Here is a 27,622-nt window from a genome sequence, read left to right as displayed (position 1 = left end):
GAATTTCTGATACATTCAACAACATGGATGATATCTGAAAACATTATGCTTAAGTGAAAGAATCACAAAGGATTGTACATAATATGATGCCACTGACACAACATGTCCACAATAGATAGATCTATGGAGAAAGAAAGTAGAGGAGTGCATTCTGGTGCTGGAGGCCTAGAGGAATGGATGGCCTAGAGCTGTGGAATTTCTTTTGGGGATGACGAAAATCTTTGAAAATTGATTATTATGATGTTTGCATACATTACAGACATTCTAAAAAAGGGGGTATATGAATGACTTTTCAGCAAGTCTGTTAGAAATAAGTGTAGTGTTAGAGCTGAGCATGGTGGTACAAGCCTGCAATCCCAGCTAGACAGGAGGTAGAGGGAGGAGGATCAGGTCTGGGACTAGCTTGGGCAAAAGCATAAGACCCTATCTAAATTTTACTAAAAGATAAAGGTTGGGGGTATGGTTAGAACACTTGTGTTACCAAGTGAAGCCATTAGTTCAAAAAAGTGCAGTCTTGGCTGGGAATGTGACTTAGTGGTAGAGTGCTTGCCTTGTATGCATGAAACCTTGGGTTTGATTTTGTCCGTACCACATAAACAGAAAAGGCTGGATGGAAGTGGCGCTGTGGCTCAAGTGGTAGAGTGCTAGCCTTGAGCAAAAAGCAGCTCAGGGACAGTGTCCAGGCCCTGAGTTCAGGACTGGCACACACACACAAAAACATGCAATCTTGAAATAAAATAAATCTAGGTTTACTGATAACACAACATAATTTTTGGGATTTTGTAGAAATATAAGAAACTTCCTGCTGCGTGTTGGTGGCTCATGCCTGTAATCCTAGTTACTCAGGGTGCTTAGATCTGAGGATTGTGGTTCAAAGCCAGCCTGGGTGAGCAGGAAAAGCCGTGAAACTCTTATTTCCAATAAACCACCAGAAAACTGGAAGTGGCGCTGTGACTCAAGTGGTAGAGCACTTGCCTTGAGCTGAAGAGCTGAGGGACAGCGCCCAGAGTTCAAGCCCCACTACCATCAACAACAGCAAAAAAGAAAGTATCTCAATTAAAAAAGAAATCTGCTTTGTAAGGAGCAAGGAGAATCCACACTAACGGTAACAAGTATTTTTCTGGTAATGGAGCATGTAATCTGCTCACTACCCATATGTCTTTCACACAGGAAAATGGGCTTCCTCTCTGTGTAGACACTTTGCAGGCACTTGACCTCAATGGGGAGTGACAATTTGGATGTTTACTTAATGTGGAATTATATTGTGACCACAAGTCGTATTCCCATGAAACATCTGTGTCTTGTAAGCCAAACTTCAGTGAGCTCTGTTGTAATGATGTCTTGTGCTCAATTCAGAAGGAAAAAAAAAAAAGATTAAAACTGAGACTGAATTCTCTCAATGCTGGGATTTTTTTTCTCTCTACAAATCTTCTCCTTTCCCCTCTTCCTCTTTTTTCTGAGGTCTCACTATAGGCCTGGCTGGCCTCCGTTCCCCTTTTTTAGCCTCAAGAGTGCTGGGATTATTGACATGTACCACCATGCCTAATTTATATTTATTTATTTATTTATTTTTGCTGGTTCTGGGCCTTGAACTCTTGGCTGAGGCACTGTCCCTAAGCTCCTTTTGCTTGAGGCTAGCACTCTACCACTTGAGCTATAGCACCACTTCTTGCTTTTCTTGTGAATAATTGGAGATAAAGTCTCACAGATTCTCCTGCCTGGGCTGGCTTCGAATTGTGCTCCTTTGATTTCACCCTCCTGAGTAGCTACGATTACAGGCATGAGCCACCATAGCCCAGCTTAATTTTTAAATTTTTACCTAGTCTTTCTTGTGCTGTAATTGTCTTAATACCATGAAATACTAGAAATAGTAGAAAATTGGAAATTGTCAATCATGCTTACATTCAATACCTTTTTATACTGGTTATGGGAAATACACTTACAGTTTTGTTCTTACATTGCATAAAATCCTGGTGTTCCCACAGTAAACATGCCTACTTCATATGGGATTCAACGTGTAACCATTTAAATTGTTTTCATAAGAGTGTTATGAACTTTTAATTTGAGAACTGTTGCGTTGATGTCTGGCTCTTTGGGGGTCCATACCAAGAGAATGCTCCAAATATGTCAAACCTAGGGTTCCCAGATAAGACTAAAATTCTATTCTCGTGAAAAGAAATGGCAATGTACCAGAACAGGTGCTAGTAATGTTTTCATTTTTTTCTTAAATACTCAATGCTCATATTAAAAGGGTTTTATTGTTTGTTTGTTTTTGGATTGGCACTTACTTTCAGGAAGTTAGCTTTTAAAATAATGATATTCTTGACATCAATGCATTCAAATTGCTTAAATAGGAAACATCCAATATAATTAAATATTATGTTTAGAGCTCATTTGGTTGCTAACAATTTTGCTCTCAGTAATCATATAGAAATAGAATAGAAACATCTACATAATGAAATTTACTGCACACTTTTTTTTTTTTTTATTTTGAGACAGGGTCTTGCTATGTAGCTCGGGCTGGCCTCAAGCTCGTGGCCTTCAGACTTAGCTTCCTGGGAGCTGAGATTACAAGTGTGTGACCATTCAGCTTGCAGATTTTTTTTAAAGAGTGAAATATGAAGAAAATCTATTTGGCAATAAGACATGTCTGTAGCTAATGATACAATAGACTATATCTTTCTTTTCTATATGTAAATACATATAGTAGGGTATCTATAGTATCTATCATCTATTTATGCATCATCTGTCTTGATCATCTATGTATGTATATGTATATACATAGTAGAATATGGTATCTGTTTTATCTATTAATCATCTCTGTATGTATGTATGTATGTATATGTATGTAGGTACCTCTGTATTTTTGGACAGTAGTGGGACTTGAACTTGGGGCCTTGTGCTTGTTCAGCAGGAGCTCTATCACTTGAGCTACTCCATTAGTTCCTTTGCACTAGTTATTTTAAAGGTAGGGTCTTGCTTTATGGTCAGACTGGCCTGGACTGTAACCCTCCTATTTGTTTTCCCTTGTTACTGGGCTGACTCATTGTTCTCAGCCCTTGTGCTTCTCCCACTGATAAACATGGAATCTAGCAAACCTTCATAGCCTTGAACAATGATGCCCTATCTCCACCTTCTAAGTGGACAGGATTATAGGCACGAGCTACTCTGCCCAGCCCAGTGAAATATTTTTGACTAGGCAAAGCATACTGCAGAATATGTATGATGTTCTCTTTGTTAACAAAATGTTAAATTTTTACATAAGCTTTTAAAGAGGATGTGAAAAGTTAACAGCTCACATTTTCCAGTAATGATTGCATTAGACAATGCCCTCAATGCTTTATTGGGTATTATCTTGGTTTCACAACAATCTAATGAAGTACATTTTACTATTACACTATTACTGTTATATTTTTCAGTTAAGAAAATCAAAGCAGGGGCTGGGAATGTGGCTTAGTGGTAGAGTGCTTGCCTAGCACGCATGAAGCCCTGGGTTTGATTCCTCAGTATCACATAAACAGAAAAAGACCAAAGTGGCAGTGTGGCTCAAGTGGTAGAGCACTAATCTTGAGCACAGAGAGGCTCAAGGACAGTGCCCATGCCCTGAGTTCAAGCTCCAGGATTGGCAAAAAAAAAAAAAGGAAATAAAACCGAGGCAAAGTGGGATCAAAGTAGCTTATCATATCCAAGGTCACTGAGCTGGAAGTGGCCACAGTAGGTTTTGCCCCTGTCAGTCTCAGGCTATCTTCACTGCCATGAAGATAGCCACCTCTGCACAGGAGCAGCCCTCTTTCTTTGGTATGCATCCATCTATGTATCATTTGGAATGAATTATGTATGGCTTTGTAATGAAAAATAACCATTAAAGGGCTGGGCATAGTGGCACATCTCTAACACCAGTTACTCAGAAGGCAGGGGTCAGAGGATCAAGATCCAAGGCTGGACCTTGAACCAGGAAAAAGCACAAGACTGTCTCTAAAAATTGAAACAAAACAACAGGAAAAACAAAAAAACAAAACAAAAAAAAACCCCAAAGACGAACAACCAAACCAACCAAACTAACAAACAAAAGCCAATCTGAGGGGTGTGGTCCTGAGTTCAACTACAATACTGTCCCTCCCTCCCCACCAAAAGAAAAAAAAAGTATATTGTAAAGCAAGAGGAACTATGCTTTATGAAAACATATAAAATATGGGCGTCCGGGAAGCCTTTAATTTAGTTGAAAGACCCTTGCAGTGTGTTGGTGACATAGGAGTAACAAAACTAGACACTCCAGGAAGATCCTCTGCTTTTTAAAAAGGAAGAGCCAGCGGGGGTAAGTTTATGGTTAGTCTGAAAGATAAGCTGGGCCTCTAACAAGTTAAGGGATTTTTTTTTTTCCAGTGGAGCTGAAGAAGAGGTCGTTTCAAGAGGCGAACATACCCAGGGGAAAAATGAAGCGCTGGGGGCATTAGAACATTGAAAGAGGAAGCTGTTTTCTGGTGAAGTATTCTGAGAAGGCCATCAAGGGTCCTATTTGCCATGCAAACAATTCAGAATTAGGCAATGCCAAGAATATTCCAGGCAAAGATACAGTACCCTTTATGAGCCTTGGTGAGGAAGGCTGATGCATTGACAGCAAGTCACATTGTTGAGCAGTAACTAAGAGATGGACATGAACCTGTACCTCTGGGAGCAGCTATTAGAGAAGGAGTAGCTGACCTAGAGAGAGCCTGAATAAAATGGTGACGTTTTGTACCCTGGCACTAGAAAAAAAATCTAACAAAAACATTGTAGAGGGTCAGTTCTCCATCTTGGGCCCATAGTAGAATCACCTAGAGAACTTTAAAAACACCAACTACCAAATAGTTGACTAATCTGACTAATATGTCCTTCACACTGGAAATGCCAGAAGTCAGAAGTGCGTAAGATGGTGTTCACTTCACAAATGCCCTTCCTGTACCTCTGGAAATCCTTGCTTCTGTTACTTTAATATCCTAGATCTGTTATATTACCAGCAGAAAAGTATTTATTTCCAATGCTGCCACAATCCTGAGTTCCACACTGTCTAAGGAGAGAAAAACCACTGACAATTAAGGGTATGGGTATGTGTGAGTCTTATTTTTCATAATCAAACCAGAACTGACCAAAACCACAGGCCAACTTGAAGCTGTTGAAATTCACAGCTAAAGTGACTACAACTCATACAGATTCTAGTAGCATCCCACACTAAGCCTTGAGCCTAGTTTTTTAAAGGAAGAACTCTTTCATATATACTACAAAATCTTTTCACAAACCTGCAGTTCTGAAGGATATATTGGCTTTGTTGCAGCTGGTACCAGCCATATGAATGAACGACCAGGTTCCCATAACTGTTCTTATCTAGTTGCATGGAGGCTGGAGCACCAGGGCAAGTTCTGGAACTACAGCAGGGAATGCTATTCCTGCTAGCCAAGATGGTGAAGGTCTAGAGAAGAGACATGCAAAAAGCACTGGACATGGTACCCAAGAGATACCAGGCACTTTCCTGATATTATATGACATAATGAACCCATTGCTGGACCTCAGTGAAGACAGGCTCTGTCTCAGTAGTTCAAAGCATCTAAGAATACAACAATCAATCCCATAGGCTGGATGGCTATTGTCAAGGGGTGCTGGATGGGAATCCTGCTCTGGGAGCAAGTTCACACAATGTTACCCCTACATAGCATTTAGGTCCAGAGCCTGGCTCTCTTCTGAAACCGAATTTCTGTGGCTGAAATCACACCAGGTACCTTTCTCCCCAACTTCCCATCTGTGTGGACTTCCCATGGAAACATTTTGCTAGGACTCAGAGCTACTAATTTTCTAAGACTCATAGGGCCCCAATGCTGGCTCCTATTGAATTTAAAAGCCATCCTTTCCTTGCTCAGTATTATTTCTTGGCAGAAGCCTAAACACTGGAGTGGTAGAGGAATGTAGATGGTTGCATTATTGTCTCCCCAGTTTGCTCCCTAGGCTTGCACTACCCACTACCGCTACCCTGAATGTTACAATCACCAGTCCATCTTTGTGACCAGACTATGAATTCCTAGAGGAACAGAAACCATGGCTTCTTCATCTGAGTTTCTTCAGGTACTTGGCACATATAAAGCAACCACAAATGCTTATTGAATGGAGAGCAGACATTAGCAAGACATAAATGACTTTGTCTATACCTTACTTGATGCCAAACCCACAGAGAAAAATATTTAATTGTCCAGATTTCCTTCTTTGCATGATACAAATTATCTCTTTATCCCTTACAAGGGTTCTTTGTGCTATATTCCACAGTGCCCTCTCTAGGTAGGCAATACGCAGTCTCTCTAGAGTATAGCCCTAGAGAGACAACAAAGGAATCGCTTGCCTACTTCAAACTAAGCTCTGTCATGTCTGGCTTGTTTCCAGATAGTCATGAGGTAGGGTTGAGAGTTTAGATACAGACTCAATTTGCCTCAGGTTTTGGTTAGTTGGAACTCTTCCATGTTTGGAACTCTTCCATGTTTGGAACTCCTCCATGTGTGGAACTCGCTACGCTGTGGAATTTGGGGTGCCCCAGGTCGGGGCTGGGGGAGCAGAATTTTTCAGAGAAGAAGGGGTAGTTGTATAACCAATGATAATACTTAAAATTATGCAGCTGTGATAAAGGAAATGGAATGCTATGCTTCAGGGCAGAAATCAATCTCTTCCAGGGGTGAGGAAAGAATTCTTTCTGGCTGCCATGTTGTTACTGGATTAACTTTATGATTGCTTTCATCTACCTTCATAAGAAGTGGTGGCTGCAAGGATCATAGGCAAATGAGACTTGGGGAAACTGGAGCCTTCTTTACATGCCCCCCTCTACCGCTACCCGAATTTGAGTTCTTTCCTCTTGCTCTGGAATTTTCATTTGTGCAAAGAGAACTGCCAGAAGACAGCTCTTGTTGCTGTAACTGCCAATGACTAGTACTAATTAAGCACTTACTGTAGGCCAGGCATAAATCTCACACCAACCCCAGCACACAGACCCCACCGTCATCCCCATTGCTCAGAGACTGAAAGTGAGGCCAAAGCAAATTTTCCCACTCACGACAGATACCTTTTATTCCAATGCAAGTATGTGTATGGAAAGATCTAAAGCACTTGTATATAAGTATGCATGTAAGTACCCAGAGCATTCAAGTTGGCCTTAGCTACCATACTAGACTCTTGGATGAAAGTTTAAAACACCACATTTCTCTGAAGTGATTTTTACTCTTTTTGCAGCACTTAAACTTTCCCAAGCCTAAGAATAAGACTTGTATAGCTTATTTTAAGAAAGAAAGGAAGGAAGGAAGGAAGGAAGGAAGGAAGGAAGGAAGGAAGGAGAAAGAGGAAGGAAGGAAGGAAGGAAGGAAGGAAGGAAGGAAGGAAGGAAGGAAGGAAGGAAGTAAAGAAACCTCTTGTTTACTGGGTGCTGGTGGCTCATGCCTGCAATCTTAGCTACTCAGAAGGCTGAGATATGAGAATCTCAGTTCAAAGACAGTCCAGGTAGGAATGTCTGTGAGAAAACTAGAAGGGGAGTTGTGGTTCAAGTGGTAGAGTGCTAGCCTTGTGCAAGGGACAGCACCCAGGCCCAGAGTTCAAGCCCAGGACCTGCACAAGTAAGAAAAAAAAGAGCTCTTGTGTTAAACAAAATGGCAAAACTCTAGTTTTCTCCTGATGTCATTTCTTAGAAGCCAAAGAACCATACTTTGCACTACAACAATTGTTGCTTTTACTTTCATTATTTCTTAGGTAAGAGAACCATTAGCTGGCAAGTCTGGCTTGTTAGCTTCAACTATAGCCAAGTCCCATGTTGTATAAAATTCGTTGTATAATAGATTTGAAAGGAAGTTGTCTAAATAATATGTTACACATCACAGAGTTTGTCACATGATGACAGAAAAGCATGTGTTTTGCTTTTCTGTTTTTTTTTTTAATGTTTTATTTTGGATACAAAAAAGAATTGTTAGTTTTTAAAAAATGAGTTCCTCTTCCTCCTTTCTTCTTCCTCTTCTTTTCCTTTTCCTCATCCTCCTCCTTTCTTTCCTCTTTCTCCTCCTCTTCTTCTTTTTCCTCCTCCTCCTCTTTCTTCTCTTCCTTCTCTTTCTTCTCCTCTTCCTCCTCCTCCCTCCTCCTCCTCCTCCTCCTTCTCTTCCTCTTCTCCTTCTCTCTTCCTCCTCCTCCTCCTCCTCTCTCCTCCTCCTCCTCCTCCTCCTCCTCCTCCTCCTCCTCCTCCTCCTCCTCCTCCTCCTCCTCCTCCTCCTCCTCCTTTTCCTTGTTCTCCATCTCCTTCTTCTTCTTCATCTCATTCTCTTTCTCCTCCTTCTCCTCCTGCTGTTCCTCCTCTTGCTCCTTCTTGTAGAAACCAGACCATCATTTGGAAGAGAAATTTAAGAGGTGGTTTTGTTACATCAGCAGCAAAAGAGAAATATAGTGGCTTTAGTGGTATGGAAACTGTTGCTTAATTTATCTTAAAGCATGCAGCAAGTAGATTTTTCTCCCAATTGTCTTTCAATTCTTTCTATTAAAAAGATCCAGTCTTACTTTGGTGTTATGTGTAATTAATGACTTGTAAATATTTGCTATTCATTCCTCTTTCTTTAAAGATGTCACAGTTTCAGGAGAATCAGATTTGGGATCATGTTTTCAAAAGTCAGTCAAGTTGTCTATTACTTGTTGGGCATGCAGAGAGCCTGTTGAATGGGAATGCTGACATGGATTTGCTTACGTATGTTATATAAACTAAGGGACTTGGGAAGTCTCTCTCCTTTATATCCAACATACTACTTGAGGACTATCTTTGTATTTCAGTATCCCCAATGACTAGCCCAAAGCCTGACATAATACATAGCTGTGAATGAATGAATGAATGACTATAACAGATATACTTCATTCATTTCATGGTCCTACCTCCCGTGTGCTTTCCTATTGCCCTCAGTATTGCTGATGCTTTAGCTATTGCTTGGTCTTTTTTTTTTTTGGTCGGTCCTGAGGCTTGAACTCTGGGCCTGGGCACTGTCCCTGTGCTCTTCAGCTCAAGGTGAGTGCTCTACCACTTGAGCCACAGTGCCACTTCCGGTTTTCTAGTGGTTTATTGGAGATAAGAGTCTCATGGACTTTCCTGCCCAGGCTGGCTTTGAACCGAAATCCTCAGATCTCAGCCTCCTGAGTAGCTAGGATTACAGGCGTGAGCCACCGGCACCCGGCTTGCTTGGTCTTTATTTCTTCTTTATCCTTCCTCCCTCTCTCCCTCCCTCCCTTCCTTTCCTTTTTTCTTTCTCTCTGCTATTATTGTTAATACTCCTTTTCCTTACACTATGACCCACTCTAGAAAACTGCCAAAAGCTTCCTTTTCCAGAAAATTGGGTAACACCAAAACTTTATTGCAATAAGTAATTGAGGGGAAATGAATACCTTTGAATGAGAATGAAAAAAAAAGCTATTTATCATGTCTTCTAAAAAGCTTCAGAAATAACACAGAAATATGTCCACATAGAACAACCAGATATGGTGTCTAATTTAAACTAGTCTAAGCCATTCAAACAAACTCATATTTCTGGCATGAAGTATCTAGTTGAGCTGCCTATCCTGACTAAATCAATAAAAATTGGTGCCAAACTTCTGTTTTATTATGTAGTGTATTGGCACAGATAAGTTATTCTTGTTTTTAAAAAAATAGGTACTTGAGTACAAATGGAGCCATTAGGCTTTCTCCCAGGATCTCCTTGGAAGCTTCTAGAATGCTAATACACACCAGTGATGTTTGGTAAGATTGGAATTTCAATTTAGGACAGACAGAATGTGTCTTACAGGAGTACTGGCACAACTCAGAAACACAGCTCAAGTACAAAAGTCTAACTTAGATTTCTCAGTTTAAATGTGACTTTGAGGGCTGAGAGTGTAGCTTAGTGGTACAATGCTTTTCTTAAATGCACAGACCGTGATCATAGGTTTGATTCCAAGCACTGCACCGTGGAACACAGGATATAACACAATGTGAATTCAGTGTGATTAAATGCATAGCATGTTTCTTACTTCTATCAAAAAAAATTTAATCTAAGAAATGAAGTAATGATTTCAACCAATTTCATTTCTGTCAGCATATACCCTGTGGCACATTGGACTCCTAGGAGTCTTAGCTCTTATCCAGGATTGTGTTAAGACAGGAGCCAGAGGGATATAATTTAGCTTTGCCAAAGATCTTTTAAGGTGTTAGTCTGAGGGGGAGTAATTTCTTTGTTGTTGTTGTTGTTGTTGATATTTTCAAAGCTGGATATACTTATTTTCCCAGAAACAATTTGGTTGGTTCTTTTACACAAAATAATGGGACCCACAGAAAGTGAGTTGGTTTTCTGTTTGAATGCTTGAATGTACTCAGCATGTGTACCTTTCACTCTCCATTGAGGATTTTTTAAAATATATATTTTATTATTGTAAAGATACTGTGCAGAGGGGTTAGAGTTACATGGGTAAAGTAATGAGTACATTTCCTATTGAGCATTGTTACCCCCTGCTTTGTTTTTCCCCTACCATCTCCTCCCTCCTCACCTCCCCAACTCTTCCCTCTCCACCGGCCCCTGAAGTTGTAAAGTTCATTTTCTTTCTTTTTATTATTATCATTATCTTTAAGTAGTTGTGCAAAGAAGTTTCCACTCTACAAAACAGTATCTGAGTACAAAGTGTCTGACAGCATTGTGAGAGGAGTAATTTCTAAACTACATAGTAATTTAGATCCTCATGGCAAATTAGAAATGAGTGACTCAGTGAGAATGTCCTTCATGGTTTTGAGTGACAAGGTTATAAACCAAAGGTGGTGGATATGACCCAATCACAATAGAGAGAGGAGAACTTTCCAAATTACAAAGACCCCTAAAGGGTCCTCCTATGTGTAGGAAGATGTTAACTTTCCTTTCTAGAAAGGAAAGGTGATCACAAATGTTCCCAGTTGTCCATCGGGCAACATATATGTGTAACAGATATACGTGTGTGTGTGTGTGTGTGTGTGTGTGTGTGTGTGTGTGTGTGTGTGTGTGTGTGTGTGTGAAGTTGCCCTGTGGAACATTTTCTGAATGAGAAATACTTTCTATGGCACCATGACCTCTATCTTACTATGATGTCTTTGCCTACTGCAGCAAAGACCAGAACAGCTAGCACACAAGATGGCCATGTCCAGAAGAGGGAAAGGAGAGCCTTCCCAATAGCCATTCCTTTAACCAGCAATAAACATGATGTTCTATAGTTAATTCTATGAGATGAAATAAGCTTTGGTACAGGGATGTCAAAGGTTGAGTTGAAAAGCAGTGGATACCTGGTGAGTGTGTAAATGCTCAAAATTGGTACATTCTCAATACTGGTAGCACAGACATCCAAATGTGATTTCAGATAGTGATAGTCTCTGGCTCAAACTGGGCTAGACTTTGCTTGGCATGCAGTATTATGTGAATTGTAACAACACTGAGAAGTCTGGAGGATCTTGGTTTGGATAATGAGTTTCCTTTGAAGAAAGGGAAAATATGGCCTTTGATGACACATAACAACAGCTGGATGGAACTGGTTAGCCATATTTTTCTGCTGCCAAGTCTTCTTGTTCCCCTTTTTTCTGCAGGTGACCACTCCCCACTTATCATCACACTTGCCCCCATTCCTTCTTTTGTTGAAGAGAACTATTTCTCTGCATCCATGACTTGATCAAAGTAGGAAAACAAAAAGTAGCCTAGAAGGGCAGCTTCATAGATAGATAGATAGATAGATAGATAGATAGATAGATAGATAGATAGATAGATAGATAGATAGATAGATAGATAGATAGATTATCTATACACACACACATACACACCTATATGTATATCCGTTATACATATAGGTTGCCCAATGGACAACTGGGAACATTTGTGATCACATTTCCTTTCTAGAATAATAAAACCTTACTTTGTGCCTCCCTCCCCCCTCAGGCAACACAGTTAACATCTTCCTACACATAGGAGGACCCTTTAGGGGTCTTTGTAATTTGGAAAAGTTCTCCTCTCTCTATACCTACTGGGTCATATCCACCACCTTTGGTTTATAACCTTTTCACTCAAAACCTTGAAGGACATTCTCACTGAGTCACGCATTTCTAATTTACCATGAGTATCTAAATTACTATGTAGTTTAGAAATTACTCCTCTTAGACCTTAAAAGATCTTTGGCAAAGCTAAATTATATCCCTCTGGCTCCTGTCTTAACACAATCCTGGGTAAGAGCTAAGACTCCTACTGATCCAATTTGGTAAAGATTCCCATTTTGCAAGTAGATTATATTATAAAAGTTCATTTTATATTGGTTTCTGGAAACTTATCTTTAAAAACAATATGAATGTTGACAAATTCTCCATCATTTGACCAAAAGTTTTTTTTAAAGCATAGCAAGAAATTGCATCAGAGTATTTTGTTTCCCTGCAAAATTACTCAACCAAAGCTCTTGTTCCTTCAATAAAGTTGATTATTAAGTATTTAAAGCACTAGGGAATTCCACTTCAGGGTATATGTCAATTGAGATTATTCTATGAGGAAGTAATGCCGTATTTAACTGTATCCTGTAAAGGCTTTTCAGCACAAGAAAGCAGAAACTCTCTCATACAGGTCCCACACCAGAAGAGACAGTGTGCAGGAATTTGGGAGCCCTCAGTGAGGGTCCTGAAGCACAAACACATTTTTAGTTTACACTACTTGCCATTAGGGATGATGTAGAGTGATGCATTGTTCTTCTAAATAAAATTTAGATATGGGTTTTGACCTGTATATGTTTTCAGCAAAGAATATACTTTTACAAAAATATGCTCTCTTGTCAACATTTACTACAGGTTCTGAATTAAGTATTATGGCTGGGCCGGGCACCGGTGGCTCACACCTGTAATCCTAGCTACTCAGGAGGCTGAGATCTGAGGATTGTGGTTCAAAGCCAGCCTGGGCAGGAAAGACCGTGAGACTCCTATCTCCAAAAAAACTACTAGAAAACCGAAACGTCGCTGTAGCTCAAGTGGTAGAGCACTTGCCTTGAGCTGAAGAGCTGAGGGACATTGCCCAGGCCCAGAGTTCAAGCCCCATGACTGACAAAAAAATACAAAAAAAAAAAAAAAAAAAAGAATTGTGGCTGGGCAATAGACCACTCCAGCTGTAGAAAACAAGTACCCTAAAGGTCTACAGGATTGTTTCATGGGCAATTCATCCTTCAATGTGAGCTTGTATACATGTAATGGCTTGCTTAAGGCCCTGGACAAGTGGAAGCCAGGAAGAGATTTGCAAAGCATTGAGGAAAAACCTGACATAGTTCCTGTCCAAGTAATGACCAATGCACCAAGGTATGTACTAGGCAGAATGTTTGACCTTTGAGTTGAATTGTGAAGTTCTCACTATGCAGAGAGCTTGAAGAGGGATTACAGATCTCTCTGCAAACTCCCTGGAAGAGGGAGAATGATGCTCAGACTCAGCTCACCTAGAGATGAGGTGGTCAGTCAGACGAGAGGGGTCAGTCAGACCAGGGGTGGAAAAGAACAGGGTCAGGAATACCTGAGTTCTTTGCTTTAACTACAAACCCAGACACCATCCTCCTGGTGGAACAGTGTCTATGAAAATTCCTTTTCCCAGTCAGAGATGTGCTGTAGGGAAAGAGAAGAGTGGGCAGGAAGGAATGGATAGTAACATATTTCTTCTATTGCTTGGCCTTATCAGTATTTTTAATCCACATGTGTAAATGATTTGACTTTTTCCATTGGGGGAGTAAACTGCTTTATCCTATCCTGCACAGCTTCCACTGGTTAAAAATCCCAGTGGCGATGGACAAGATAACCAATGGGGGAAATCTCCCACCCCCCCCCATTTTCCCACCAGCCTAAAAGGTAATGGGGTTGGGGAGGGGCAGTTGGAGGAGAAACCAAAATCATGCGGGTATACCAGGAAAAGATAAAGTGTTGGTGGCAGCAGAGTTGGTGGTCGTGTTGTGGGCATTACCTCTTGATGAGGCTTCCAAGAAGGCTCCCGCTCAAGTCCTGGTGGCTCTGAGAACAAGCATTCTTGCATCAATAGCTAATAGGCTGTCCAACCAGATGTTATCTGGGTGGGATAAGAGGGTGAGAAAACAGACCTGTTGTACGCTGTTGTCAACTACATCACTGTGGTCAGAGAAGGCTGGTGGTGTGGTGTTTAGCAGGGCACCTCTTTCATGGTGAGGCAGAACAGATTACGTGGCTGTTTAAGTATCCATTTCCTCTTGTGATTGGTAAAATATGAGAGTTATAATCATTCATGCATTACTAAAGCCTCCTTTCCGTCATTCTGAAGGGACTTTTATTTTCTAGAACAGAGCATGCATCCAGCAGAAACCTGAAGCACTTGCTTTTCTAAGTGATCTTTTGCAATAAGCACACTTTACACAACAACAACAACAAGCAACAACATCAAAACAAAACAAAACAAAAAAACCCCTGTGAATGATACCTGTGACAAGACTGGAGATGATAAGTGGTAAGACCAGCATCTGTAACATCCTCATCAGAAGCTCCCCAGGAAAAGAGAAGTACTTGACTTGTCGGTAACTCATTTTGTAGGGCCGGAGACTAAATCCAAGGATTGTCCCTAAAAGAGGAAAGAAAAAAAGAGGAAGGAAAATTGAGTGTTTTAGTTTTCACCTCCCCTCCCCCAAACTAAAGCAACAGACCTAGAAAAATGAGCAGGTAAGACTCGTGTCTGACAAGAGTAACATTTTTTTAAGAAGTAAATATTTGTACAGCTTTGGGAACAGGGGTGCATGTATCTTTACACTCATTATCTAGAAGGGTTTGGCTGAATCCAAGGCTTCAAATAGAACTCACAGAAAAATCATTTCTGGTCTGAGCACATGAAAAATTTCTTTGTTTCACTTGAGTGCAGTAAGAACCCATTTTGACATGCCGTAGTGCAGAAGAACAAAGACTTGGGCTCAATTAGAAAATAAATGATGTATACACACACACATACACAGACACAGGCACCTACCCACCTACACACACACACACAAAAGGTGATATAAGAAGAATGACCTTATGATATAATGGTCCTCTACAACAGCAGATGCTAGAACTGATAGTATAACCACTTATAATGGATAGTATGAGTTAATTTTTTTCCCCAATTAAAACCTCTTCGTGCTTATTTTTAATGTGCTTTCACCATCTCCCTGTCTGCACACCACATTTTCTCCCTCTGTCTACATGGTCTTGACATTGCCTTGGCAACTGTATTGTCCAAACTTGTTAGCTGTTGGCAAGAGAAGACCTCAAAAGGAGCAGAAACTCCCCCCACCTCCATCCTCAAATTTCCAGTTGAAAACTTGGGGGAAAAGCAAAAGCAATTTTCTGCTTAGTTTTTTTTTCCATTTTCTTTCTAAATTTCAAACATATTTGTAGCATGATAACTTTATAGGTAAATCAAATGATTTCTGACACCTGTTGACATGTTTAGAATTGAGTAAAAGGACACTTCCTTTCCTCTCTCCTTTCCCTAATTTACTTTTATTGCCCAAGAAAATTTACTTATTCCAATATTGTAAATATTAAAAATAATTGTCCTGCTACTGAAATATGTGATTTCAATTTTTTTAAGTTCATGTAAACTAGAGAGAGAGTGCGTGTGTGTGAGTGAAAGACAGAGAGAGAGAGAGAGAGCGAGTGAGAGACACAGAGAGAGAGAGAGAGAGAGAGAGAGACAGAGACAGACAGACAGACAGACAGACAGAGAGACAGAGAGACAGTCAGAGAAAGGGAGAAAAGAAAAAGCTATGGAGACTCAAAACTTTTCTGAAGCATACAAATAGTCTTTTACCAAAACTGAACTTTCCTAACTTCTTATGAAATGGGCTTTTTTTTCTCTTATGAAATGAGACACAAAGTTCATTTCAATGATCACTACAATTCCAGTTTCATTTCTGAGTTTCAGCAACTGTGAAATATTCATTTTCTAAGTATAGAGCAATGAGCAATTTCTTAGTAAGTGGATGAATGTATGTGACCAGAAAAACCTAGCTGACCAAGTTCTCAGGGCCCTCAGGAAAATACTGTTTTCTCTTTTTTTCTCTTTTTTTAATGTAAAGGTGATGCACAGAAGGGTTACAGTTACATAAGTCAGATAATGAGTACATTTCTTTTTTAACAGTATGTCATCCTCTTCCTCATTTTCTCCTAGTTTTCCCCTCCCTACCCTCTCTCCCCCAAGTTGGATAGTTCATTTCCAACATAGTCTCTAGTGAGTATCACTGCTGAATTGGTTCACCCTTTGTCTCACCATTTCTGTGCTTCCCCTTCCCCTCCCCAATCAGATAAACTCCCCCCCTCCCCCAGTCATGGGACTTGAACTCTGGGCCTGGGCGCTATGCTATCCTTCAGCTCTTCAGCTCAAGGCTAGCACTCTACCACTTGAGCCACAACACCACTTCTGGTTTTCTGAGTGGAGGTAAGAGTCTCACAGATTTTCCTGCCCGGGCTGGCTTTGAATCATGATCCTCTGATCTCAGCCTCCTAAGTAGCTAAGATTACAGGCGTGAGCCACTGGTGCCCAGCCTTACATACAAGACAAAGGGTATAGAAATCAAAAACAGCGACAAAAGAAAAAAAAAAAAAAACAGAAGAAAAAGAAGAGAACCTCAAACAGTACAAAAACAACAACAATAACTCATTTCTATTTCTGGAGTTCATTTTGATAAGCATCATTTTATATGATCATATACACACAGCTAAACCTAAAAAGGGAAATGAAAGCAGATGTAAGGAAATGGAAAAAACCTCCCATGCTCCTGGATTGGAAGGTTAATATTGTGAAACTGGCAATGCTGCCCAAAGCGATCTACAATTTCAATACAGTGCGCATCACAACCCCAACAACATTCTTCAGTGATTCAGAAGAAGCAATCCAAAAAATCATATGGAATAATTGAAGACCCCAAATGGCAAAAACAATCCTTAGCAGGAAGACTAGTGCTGGAGGAATGTCAATACCAAACTTCAAACCCTATTACAAAGCTATAGTAATAAAAACAGCTTGGTACTGGCACAAGGATAGGCCTTAGGACCAATGGAATAGCATAGAAAACCCAGAAATGAACCCACAGACCTACAGCCACCTAAATATTCGACAAGAGTGCCAAAAGCACAGGATGGAAGAAAGACATCCTCTTCAACAAATGGTGCTGGCAGAATTGGTTATATGCATGCCAAAAACTGAAGCTAGATCCTTTTATATCTTCCGGTACCAGAATCAATTCCAAATGGACCAAAGACCTCAATGTACGACCAGATACCTTATTACTGGGTGGGATAGGGGAAAACCTAGGGCTCCTTGGCACAGGTCAAAACTTCCTAAATAAAAATCCATAATCAGAACAAATCGAAGAAAGACTGCATCAAACTGAAGAGTTTCTACTGCTTCTTTTTTCAAGAAAGAAATGGTGATTTGGAAAAATGCAGGGAAATAGGAGGAAAATGTTTGCCCCTATTGGTTCTACCACTCAAATAAAAAGGAAATGGCTAAGGTGCCGGCGACTCAAGCCTGTAATACTAGCTACTCAGGAGCCTGAGATCTAAGGATCACGTTTCAAAGCCAACCTGGACTTTCCCTCATGAGACTCATCTCCAATAAACCACTCAGAAAATCCAGAAGTGGTGTTATGGCTCAAGTGGTAGAGTGCTCACCTTGAGCTTAAGAGTTGAGGGACAGCGCCCAGGCCCAGAGTTCAAGCCTCACAATCAAAAACAACAACAACAATAACAACAACCACAAAAGGAAATGGCTAATATTCTTGGCATTACTGTCAGTTATTTTTCCTGTTAGGAATTTAATCCTCATGATGACATTGGATATAGGTATTTTTCTCCCACCAACTTATTGGTGAGAAAAACCTAACCAGAGTGAACATAAAACTTGTCCAGAGTCAAAATCTTATTTCATATCCCACCCTCTTTTCCACCTTGCATAATTTATGCCTTTCACATAGAAAAAGATGATCTCTTTTAGTGCTTCAGTGAGTTTTTTTCTAGAATGTTCTGGTACCTAATTACATATTTGGAAAAATCACACTGAATGTTTCTAGATATATGGTCACCTGTCAGTTCATGTTATCAAATTGCCTTTTTAGCAGAGTAATAATCCACTGATCAATGAGATTTTATTTCCTTTAGCTCCTGGAGCAGAATACTATCATAAGCAGGTTGTTAAAATAAGCAAAATTCACTGTTTGCTGTTGGTTTAGTCCTGTCATCTCAGCCATGTGGGAGGCTGAGATCAGGGGGTTCACCATTCCAGGACAGTCTAGGTAAAAAAGTCACCAGAAAGAGAAAGGCATAGCCGGGCGCCGGTGTCTCACACCTGTAATCCTAGCTACTGGGGAGGCCGAGATCTGAGGATCATGGTTCAAAGCCAGGCCAGGCAGGGAAGTCCATGAGACTCTTTGTTTTTTTTTGGGTCCAGTCGTGGGGCCTGAACTCTGGGCCTGGGCACTGTCGCTCAGCTCTTCAGCTCAAGGCTAGCGCTCTACCACTTGAGCCACAGCGCCCACTTCCGGTTTTTTTTTCTTTTTGCTTATGTGGTACTGAGGAATCGAACCCAGGGCCTTGAGCATGCAAGGCAAACGCTCTACCACTGAGCCACCTTCCCAGCCCGTCCATGAGACTCTTATCTCCAATAAACCACTCAGAAAACTGGAAGTGGAGCTGTGGTTCAAGTGGTAGAGCGCTCTCGCCTTTGAGCTGAGGAGCTGAGGGATAGCACCCAGGCCCAGAGTTCAAGCTGCACAACCAACAAAAGAAAGAAAGAAAGAAAGAAAGAAAGAAAGAAAGAAAGAAAGAAAGAAAGAAAGAAAGAAAGAAAGAAAGAAAGAAAGAAAGAAGGAAAGAAGGAAAGAAAGAAAGAAAGAAAGAAGAAAGAAGGAAAGAAAGAGAGAGATAGGAATGGTGGTGTGTATTTGTATCCATACTAAGGGAGGAATCATAAATACAAGACTCACAGTCCAGTTTGGAACAAGCAAAAAAGTAAGACCCTATTTCAAAAAATAACCAGAGCTCCAGAGGCTCAAGTGGTAGTGCATCTTCCTAGTAAGTGGGAAGCTCCAAGTTCAAACCCCAGTACTACTGGGAAGCAACAGATAAATGTGCTTATATGACAAGCATATAATATACATGTCTATTTTCTTTTGTATTTACCTAATATTCAATGATGTTGATTATGTGTCCTGATTGCATTTTCTCCAAGCAACTCATAGAATGTAATAGTTCAAGTATATGCATGTCCATTTTTACTATTGGTACTTTGTGAAATAATTAACTTTTGCTTTCGTAGAAAATATTTCCTTAAAGCATTTTCTAATTTGCTTGCCTTAGATTTGTACTTTAAGATATGCCATTGTTTTGCATTTTGATAAAGAAAGTATAGGCACCTTTTGTATTAGGTGATTTCTTCAAGTTATAAACTTTTATTTCTTTCCCTCCCTCTAGTTTGATAAGTTTTTGATCCATTTTTTATTTAGTTCTTTGCTTGTTTACTTCAAAATATTTACCTTTTAATCTACCTAGAATTCACTTTGAGGTAAAGCATTTAATTTCTGATTTTCAGTGGACATTATTCAACATAATGGCATCTCTAACTTATAAGTGTAATTAGAACCTTTGGGTTATATCTGATTCTTTCCTATTTGTTCACATGAAAAACCAGATGACATGGAGATAATGCCTCATCTTATGGAAAATATATACAAATAAACAAATAGCTTTACTTTTATCAAATACTTAAAATTTATTATGGATTGTTCTAATGTTTATTTAAATGTATTCAAACATTTGTCAGTCAATGAAAACAAAAAATGTTGCAAAATAAACACAAGCATTCATTCTGGTCATCTGGAATTTGAACATACCAAGCTGTTAGGATTTTAGATTTCTCTCAAATGCCAATTTAAGGACACACTTTTTTTCTTCCTTTCTTTTTCCATTTCTTATCTAATTTAGCTGTCCATAAAATGCATCTATTCATATATGATATTTCTAGGAACAGGTAACACCTTAAGTCTAGCAAATCTATGTAATTTCCAAGTTATAAATAACAAATACAACTGCTGCCTTTCTAATGATGTAGATACTAGGAACAAAAGACAAACCAGTGTTGAAGGAAGTAGTTGTTCCTCTAAAGCACTTAATCTCATTCCCAAAGTCTAACCCTAATCCACCCTGACTCACGTATTCTATATTGGGTATTCTATTACTTTCTCTCTTCTTACCCAATTCGAAACTGCATTCACTTAATGCAAACAATTTTTCCTCCATGTGGTAGCAGGGAAAGTAAGCCAGCTCAGTAAGTGATTTCTCCAACTTCCTGAATAGATAGATATCTAACAGAGCAAAGGCAAGACAGTCAGGGAGGCAAGGTATGAAGGGGTAGTGGTAGATTTTGTGTTTCCCTATCCACAGGATGGCCTTGCAGCAGTCTTAGTATTTAGTACTGTAGGGTGGTCCTTAGTTTCTATATAGTTTCTATATAGTTTCTATATAGTTTCTATATAGAACTCATATCTTCCTAATGTTCTTCTTTATAGTGCAAAGAGCAGAGAAGAAAATCCTGCAGTTATAAGATGGAACCTTATGTCAAATGTTTTAAAAAATGAAGCTGTTTACAATGACAGCAGATTGCATACACACTTTGAATCAGTTTGTCTCTGACTATGTTTTGGCCAGCTTACTATGTTCAGATTTGTCCCATGAGTCATTTATACTTTTGGGAAAGAGAAGATTATGTTGTATGTGTTAATGGTGGTATTTCACCCTCATTGCAACTTTATGTGGAAAACATTGTCACATCAAGTTGAAAGAGTCAGACATTAGTTAACTTGTTTTGCTTACAGATCTAGGAAGTGTCTGGCCTGAGAGGCTCTAAACAAAACCCAGTGCTCTCTTTACTACACTTCCAGTGTTTCTCAAACATAAACACAAAGCTGGGCACTGGTGGCTCACACCTGTAATCCTAGCTACTCAAGAGGCTGAAAGCTGAGGATCGAGGTTCAAAACCAGCCTTGTCAGGAAAGTCCATGAGACTCTTATCTCCAAATAAATACCAGAAAACTGGAAGTGGTGCAGTAACTCAAGTGGTAGAGCGCCAGTCTTGAGCTGAAGAGCTCAGGGACAGCACCCACACCCAGAGTTCAAGCCCCACAATGGACAAAATGAAACAAAACAAAAAATAAACACAAATAGAAACAACACAAAAGTAGTTTTAGCTGCAGCCCAAGGGTAGTTTTCAGTGGAGACTGCTCTCTGGATCTGAGCATGTTGCACACCTATGTGTCTCTTGCAGATATCCCAGAGGCACGCAGCACCTTGAGGATTATCTTGAGGAACACTATAATTTCAAAACTTCAAAAATATAGTTACTGGTAACATGTCACTATTGAAAATGGTGACACCAAATTGTTTTTTAATAGAGTGATTTAACTAAGTTTATGTATTAGCTGAAATTGCCTGTCTTTTCTTTCCACTGTGTACTTTTTTTTTCTTTTGGGTCCGGTCGTGGGGCCTGAACTCTGGGCCTGGGCGCTGTCCCTCAGCTCTTCAGCTCAAGGCTAGCTCTCTACCTCTTGAGCCACAGCGCCATTTCCGGCTTTTTTCTTTTTGCTTAGGTGGTGGTGAGGAATCGAACCCAGGGCCTCATGCATGCAAGGCAAGCACTCTACCACTGAGCCACCTTCCCAGCCCATCCACTGTGTACTTTTTAAGCATTGGAAACCATCAGTTACAGAGATGATGGGATATTAAGTGAAAACATATTTCAGGGCACACATTCTTAACAACAGCTAATCATCACAAGGCACGCAGCAGGTGCCAAGGCCCTGACTAGAACATTCGCAAATAGCATCAAGATTATTATTATCCACATCTCACACATAAAGAACCAGCATCAGTCAGAAGGCAGGTAAGTAGTCAAAACCATAATGAGCTGTGGCTCAAGTGGACTTGACAGCCGGCCTCCAGCTCTAGACTCAAACTTCTCACTTCCTATACTGCACGGTCTTCAAGAGTCACGCTGCAATTTTTTAAATGTAATTTTATTGTTATTATTAAGGTACTGTATGGAGGAGGTTTCTATTTCATAAGTCAAGTAATAAGTACATTTCCTTTTCTGGACAATGTTATGCCTTTCTTCACTTTTCCCTAGTTTCCCTCTCCTATCCTTACCTACAAGTTATTTAGGTCATTTTCCACATAATATATACTAAATAGCATGATTGTGTTTGTTCATCTTCCCCTTTCTTGCCCCCTCCCCAAAGAAACAGTGCCACAGCAACAACAACAACAACAAAACAAAAACCAAGAAAGACACCACCACCACCACCACTGCCTCCATCAACAACAACAACAACAAAAACCAAGAAAGACACCACCACCACCACCACTGCCTCCATCAACAACAACAACAAAAACCAAGAAAGACACCACCACCACCACCACTGCCTCCATCAACAACAACAACAACAACAAAAACCAAGAAAGACACCACCACCACCACCACTGCCTCCATCAACAACAACAACAACAAAAACCAAGAAAGACACCACCACCACCACCACTGCCTCCATCAACAACAACAACAAAAACAAAAAGCCCATGTTTCCATTTCCTGGAATTTGTTAGATAAATAGTATTTTAAAAGTGCAGAGAAGTAAAATTCCATTGTGTGTCTATGCATTATTTTATTGACTCACTCATCTGTTGTAGGACATCTGGGCTATCTCTGTAACTTGGCTATTGTGAATAGTGCAGCAATGAACAGGACTGCACAAGTGTTCATGCTCCAAATTTAAGAAGGCTAATTTATAGTGCACCACATTGTGCCTTCTTTTTTGGTCTATTTTTACTTAGGTTAACTAAAGCTTAAGTTGGAAAAAGGTGGTACTGATTTTACTTTTTGAATTCACTTGTTGAATGAATAAGTAAGGCCATTTTTCTACAGCGTTCTGAAGAATGCCAGCTATCAGCATTAAACCAAAAGGGAATGCTCTGAATGCAAAGACAGATTTTTATGTTTTTTTTTTTTAAGTTTGGCAGTCTGTTTAGGTTTCTGATTATGTTTATCCTAGCAGTGAAGAAAGGCCTTCCCTGAAACACATTCTGATGCGGACTTCAGAGAGCCTTTTTCATTCAGCCTCTCTACCAAAGAATACATTGGTTGATAGTCCCAGAACTAAAGAATAGCTTTATGGCCATCAGAGTCTTAGTGCAAAAGAACAGATTTTTATTACTGATTGCAAAAATAACAATAAAAAAATCAGAATAACTGTCTGGAAGGATTTGTTAGAGCTGAAATAAAATTTACCAAATTTGAATTTTCATGTCATCATAGGATAGATAAATGGGTGTTGGTCCTGAGTGATATTCAGATTGCTAACTTTTAGTTCACAATTTTGTAGCACTCTCATTACACAGTTTCACTTGATTACTAGAAATTATGAAATATCTTTTGTTTTTCTTTTGGCTGGTCCTGGGGCTTGATCTCTGGGCTTGGACTCTCTCTGTGCCTGAGCTTCCTTTGCTCAAGGGTAGTGCTCTACCACTTGAGCCACTTCTGTCAGAACCACTTCTGACTTTTTTTTTGAGTAGTTTACTGGGGATAAGAGTCTCACGGATTTTTCCTGCCCCAGCTGGCTTTGAACGGGGAACCTCAGATTTCAGCCTCCTGAGTAGCTAGGATTAGGAGCATGAGCCACTAAAGGCCAGCTAGCAATCTTAATCAGAATGTTTCAGGTGATCAAAATGAACCATGCTGTCTGGATGTTCTGTGAAATGACACATTTTTGTTGTAAGATTTTCTCTTCCCTATTCAAACTCAGAAGGAATACTGTGAGGGGTTCAGGCTTCTGGGGAGCCCATACAACAAATACTTTTTTTGGAAGATTAAACATGATCTCTTTTTCTAAACTAAGACACACTGTGCTCACTGAAAACTCAGGATAAATGAATACATTTCAGGCTTTGCTTTTTTTTTTTTTTTTAAGGCCAAACATGAACAACAGTTAAATGTTAAAGACCTATTTTAAGAATTTGGTTCATATTTCACCTGATAAAACTATTAAAAATATCATGAGGCCAGAAAATATCTTAGAGCAAAAGGGTGAGATAAGTTTGAAGCAAAATTTTGATCAAGTCAACCAATTTAACTTTTGGCAAATGTTGGGAAATAGAGAAACTTGGCTAAAATTCTTCTTCAACCCAAACTCTGACCTGAACAGAGGCACTCACAATGCAAAAAACTTAATAAAAGAAAAAAAGAGATAGAAAAAGGAAACAACAGCAAACAACAAATGAGGTGTAGTTCAGATGCTAAAAGGAAATCTACTTGTAAGGTCCGCTCCTGGATGGCGAGCAGACTCCACCCTCCTCGCAGCAAAGTCTCCACCCAGTACCTGCGTTACCTAGGCAACTGGGACACCTGGAAGAGGTCACATCTGAATTTGATGTGGCCACACCTTTCCCCACCCATACCCTACATAAGGGCTAGCCCAGGCCCAGACTCTCCCTTTTTTCTCTCTCTGTTCGTTTCTAGCTCTTGCTCTTGTTCTTGCTGCTCTTTTCTTGCTCTCTCTGTTTTACTCTAGCTCTCTCTCTGTTCTTTTCTTGCTCTCTCTCTTTCTCAGCCACATGGAGTGCCAACCTTGCCTGGTCCCAGCAGGTCTACCCCTTACCTGAATACCGCGTGAGTGCTACTGTTCTTACCCCTCTCTCTGCTCTTTTCTCTCTCTTTCCTCTCTTCCCAGCTCTCTCTCATTCCCAGGCCTTTCCCAGCCACGTGGAGTGCCACCCTTGCCTGGTCCCAGCAGGTCTACTGAATAAACCTACCCCTTACCTGAATACCACGTGCGTGCTGGTGCAGTTCTTACTCGGCTACCTCTTTTCAAAAACCTAACATAAACGGTGCCGAAGGGTATGGGTGGGGAAAGGTGTGGCCACATTAAATTCAGATGTGACCTCTTCCAGGTGTCCCAGTTGCCTAGGTAACGCAAGTACTGGGTGGAGACTTTGCTGCGAGGAGGGTGGAGTCTGCTTGCCATCCAGGAGCGGACCTTACACTACTTTGCCATATTCTATTGTTTGGAATGGAGCCTCAATTCTTATCCACACAAGTAGATATTCAACCCGCAAAGGATTCTGGGCCTCTTCTCCAAGGTGCAAACATAGCCATATAGAAGGTGCTTTATGGATGGGATTCTAGATCTCACTCTGATGCAAAACTCTCCATGACCCTGGATAAGTTCTTGTTCTCTTATGCTTTTTTATTTATTTTTTTTAGGGGGGGTCCGGTCGTGGGGCCTGAACTCTGGGCCTGGGCACTGTCCCTCAGCTCTTCAGCTCAAGGCTAGCGCTCTACCACTTGAGCCACAGCGCCACTTCTGGCTTTTTTCTTTTTGCTATGTGGTGCTGAGGAATCGAACCCAGGGCCTTAGGCATGCAAGGCAAGTGCTCTACCACTGAGCCACCTTCCCAGCCCCTTTTTTATTTTTTTTGAATTTATAAACAAAGGTTAAAAGACATAAAGATTATTTCCCTCCTTGCCTAGATTACTACAGTAGCATTATAACTGGTTTTCCTGATTCTTCTTCTGCCTCTGCCCAACATATTACCCAATGTGCAAGTCAGGCTTTCACTAGCACACCATGAGCAGTGGCACCAAAACCCGAGGTCACACAACGGCGGCTCCTGGCCTGCTTTCCTTAAGGACTCCACATCCTTAAGGAATCCATCTCCTACCCCATACACCTTGCTTCCGTTTCTACCTCTGTCCCTCCTCATTCCTCCTTCACTTTAGACACAATCCCGAGGTTTGCTCCTTGTATTGCCTCTTCGCCTGCCTACCAATCCTTCCCAGGTATTTGCACATGTAACTAAGACTTATTTCTTGGTCACTTGCTTCATGAGGTCTAGCCCAGATCTGTGTCTCCTTTAGTTAATTAAAGTCAGAAGTTCTTATCACCCTCCAATTTCCTAATTTATTGTACTTACTGTTGATTATTACTTTTGCCTGCTAAAATCTAAGCTCCTTGAGATGAATCTTTTGGGAAATTTTGTTTACTGACATATATTGAGTCCCTAAAACAATTTTTGGCACATAGTAGGTGCTTAATGCATTGCTGGATGAATGAGCAGCATCACTGATTCTCTTTTAGCTGGCCAGTGTCCACCAGTGTCTAGCCTCCAGTTAGTGTGAAACACATTTTCTGAATGCAGGATCTCTCTGCTTTATGTATCCCAGAAAACATTATTTACCACTGATCTTCCTGAGCCTAGTCCTATCCCAAGAAACAGCCTCTGTTCAAAACTTCACTCTTAAAATCTGTGTCCTTAGATCTTGAATAAGTTAGAATACCTTATGCTTAGATTTCTAGATTCACAAATGAAGAGTTACAGTTCTTGGTTCCTAATTCTCTAATGTGGAGAAGAGCAGGTACAATGCTACAGATTTTTCTATAGAGATACTGTGTGTTGAGAGTCAAGGACGAGAATTTCGAGCTAGATTCTGCCAGTAAGTGAGACTAGTAGTTACTTTATGCAAATTCTTGAATCTTTTTGCTGCTGTTGTTGTTGTTGTTGCTTGAACTCAAAGCCTGAGTTCAAGGGCACTGTCCCTGAGCTCTTTTTGATTAAGGCTAGTGCTCTACCACTTTGAGCCACAGTATCATTTCTGGTTTTCTAGTGATTAATAAGAGTCTCACAGACTATCCTGCTGGCTTTGAACCACAATCCTCAGCTTTCAACCTCTTGAGTAGTTAGGATTCTAGGTGTGAACCACCAGTGCCTAGAAAATTATTGAATGTTCAGATAAAATCTCTAGGACTTAATATCCCTATTTCATTGATGAAGAGATGAAGTTTAGAAAGAAGCAGCATTAAGCGACGTGGTAGAATGAGCTTTCATACTTAGTTCTTCAAGTCATAGGTTCTTTTAGGGGCTCTTTTAACATTCTATCCTTTGGGGGAAAAAATTCTCACCCGCAAAATGACATGGATAAATTAGAACAGGAGGTATCTAAGATTGTCTTGAGTTTTTTCCTTGCTAAATGTTCTGAGTTTAAAAGAGCTATGTGAACCAAAAGCATTAAAAAAAAAAAAACTTAGTTGTTTTATGTGAACCCATCTTATTTCTTCTATTGAATTCTAAGTTCTTCTTGCTAATGGGTATCAAAGATACCCTAACAACTTGTCAACGGTTATTATGGCAAGGGTTCCATCTATAATCCTAGCTACTTAGGAGTGCTGAGATCTAAAGATCCCACTTCAAGGCCAGCCAGGGCAGACAAGTCCCAATTTTGTGAAGTTCTGGGCGTAAAGTTCCATTAACTTTTATTTTTAGTAATACGACAAAATCATATGGTGAATTTACCTGGCCAAGACTTTGGCTGGTCCCTACCTAGTCTTTTGTTTCGTCCAGGCGTTTCCTCCTGAGAAGTACTGGAGGCATTCTCAACCCTCCCCCACCCCTGTATTCCCACAGCTTTGCAGACTTGGACCCTGGCCTGGCTCACTCTTTTGTCCTTTGGTATTTCCTGTTGCTGGAGGTGGGAAATACCTGCTCCAGGCTTGCTCC

General features: G+C 40.3%; 1 protein-coding gene across 2 annotated transcripts in view; it reads right to left on the bottom strand.

The window, feature by feature from the left end:
- Slc1a3 (solute carrier family 1 member 3) overlaps nucleotides 1-27,622 on the bottom strand; it is a 90,746-nt gene that overhangs the window by 47,444 nt on the left and 15,680 nt on the right. For both annotated transcript variants that reach the window (XM_070041042.1, XM_070041043.1), the window contains exon 3: nucleotides 14,475-14,612. In XM_070041042.1, the coding sequence (XP_069897143.1) occupies nucleotides 14,475-14,612 (138 nt within the window). The remainder of the gene's footprint in view (nucleotides 1-14,474; nucleotides 14,613-27,622) is intronic.

This window comes from Dipodomys merriami, unplaced genomic scaffold (assembly GCF_024711535.1).
Source record: "Dipodomys merriami isolate MVZ:Mamm:240054 unplaced genomic scaffold, mDipMer1.0.p SCAF_30, whole genome shotgun sequence".
Lineage (NCBI taxonomy): Eukaryota > Metazoa > Chordata > Mammalia > Rodentia > Heteromyidae > Dipodomys > Dipodomys merriami.
The sequence above is the reverse complement of the archived record's forward strand: the minus strand, read 5'-3'. Positions and strand labels throughout refer to the sequence as shown.